Here is a 1,904-nt window from a genome sequence, read left to right as displayed (position 1 = left end):
TAGGGCATGAGCTCAGCTGCGTTGTTGATTAGTACAGAAATTTGTTTCTCATTATCAATAATATCATTGGCAAATTGACGTATAGAAGCAAAAGATGCAAGATCCAAGTGTTTGTAGGTAACATTGTTGTTACCGCTTTGCTGGCGAACCTGTTGAGCGGTTTGTAATCCACGCTGATCATCACGACAAGCCATGATAACGCGTGCTCCTCGTTTTGCCAGATCGATTGCCGTTTCCTTGCCGATGCCAGTATTGCAGCCGGTGATGATGATAGTTTTCTGATGCATCATCGCCTTACTGTTGCAATATCTACCAGCAAAGTATCGACGTAAGAAAAATAGGGAAACACCAATCGCGGCAGCAATACTACAAGTGGTGATGGCGAAGGTTGAATCTTTCATGACGATGATATCTAGTAATTCTGTTAATAGTGTAGATGGATAAAAAAATAAAAGTAAATACGCGCATACAGTAGTTTCGTGTGTTTTTAATTAACATTCATCATGCAGTAAATGTAAATTTGACCAAATGACTATTGAAATTGAAATGAGCTTGATCCAAGCATCCTGACGATGTTAACTGTTTAGTTCAAACTGTAAAGTTTGCTTTTATTTTAGACTTAGCTTACGGTTGTAATAAGATAATCTAGCAAAAATACAAGGGTTCTAAGGTTCATCCCTTTTAGTGCAATAAAATGAACCTCAAATCAAGCCTTATCCTTGTTTAACAACAGTTTGATTGCCGGTCCAATGGATACGGCTACTGATGGAAATGTAATTATGCTCACCACTTGAAATAGGGACAATTAATCCGTTTACATAGTAAAATTAAAATTCATCGAATGAATAAAATACCGCACCTTAGTTCCTTATATATACGTCCTGTACTATCCAAGCAAATTTCAGTAGCACTCCGATTATAGTGAATGCACACCAATTTTTGTGCCCAAGTTTAGTGAATTTTAATTCTTCCAATAGAGTAGACTTTGAAGAGTTCTTCGATGCCGGCCGGCTTAGACGAGTGCTTGGGCCAAATGTTTCTTATTTTTACTATGTGAAACGAGATATTAATTAACTCTATAGAATTGAGAGCGATTGATCACAAGGCTTATTAAGATCACCGTTTAACCTTGGGTTAAAAGCTTCAAGGCACAGTTGGAAGGAGGAAACTTTGATTCTCCTGTGCAGGTGCTGTACTGCTTTGAGGAAGATTAGAGATCCTCCACCAGTATGGCTGCCGTCCTATACTGCAACAACATGGCTTATAATAAGATGAAGGTACTAACTGAGACATCACATTAGTGGACGGATTGCTACTGTGACTGGTGTTATTAATGAATAATAATTAATTAAAGCAACGAAAGTGGACATTGGACACCGGACTAAATATAAAATAACATAATTATTCTAAGTACTCGTTCCTCTTTAGCTCATGCAGTTGATTACCAAATATCCAAAGTTGGAATAAGGAAAGTTAAACTACTACAGGAAAGTAAAATGATGAGTCTAATGTCAGGTTTAATAAATAAATTATAATCAAGCACCGAAAGTAAGCATTGTATAATAGCTGCTGTCGCTTAAGTGATTGATCAACGATAATCAACTTACCACGCTAAGGTATCAACGGAGCGAGGAGAAGGAGTAATCTGGAATTCATAATATCACAATCATGATATCATTCAATGTAAATACTTCGGCAATGATAATGATGTGGAGAGGCAAATTTCATTGAAAGAGAGTGCCATGACTATCGACTCTACAAGAATAAATAGCTACATATATCAATCTAAATTATACGCTTTCTTCCCTAAGGTATCAGTTAGCATAATGATATGATTGATACGATAAATTGACAACTAGTGTTACATCATTGCAATAGCCTAGCTGCTATGATAGTTATTTTGT

At 36.6% G+C, this 1,904-nt stretch overlaps 1 protein-coding gene across 1 annotated transcript; it reads right to left on the bottom strand.

Moving 5' to 3' along the window:
• Positions 1–5: 5 nt before the first annotated feature.
• On the bottom strand, positions 6–401 carry TRIADDRAFT_34935 (uncharacterized protein; the record flags this gene model as incomplete). The annotated part of the gene is made up of 1 exon (XM_002118874.1): positions 6–401. A coding segment is annotated over one exon (396 nt), but the record flags the coding sequence as incomplete, so codon positions are not given.
• Between the last annotated feature and the right edge of the window lie 1,503 nt (positions 402–1,904).

Source organism: Trichoplax adhaerens, genomic scaffold, assembly GCF_000150275.1.
Source record: "Trichoplax adhaerens TRIADscaffold_2111 genomic scaffold, whole genome shotgun sequence".
NCBI classification, from domain to species: domain Eukaryota; kingdom Metazoa; phylum Placozoa; class Uniplacotomia; order Trichoplacea; family Trichoplacidae; genus Trichoplax; species Trichoplax adhaerens.
The sequence above is the reverse complement of the archived record's forward strand: the minus strand, read 5'-3'. Positions and strand labels throughout refer to the sequence as shown.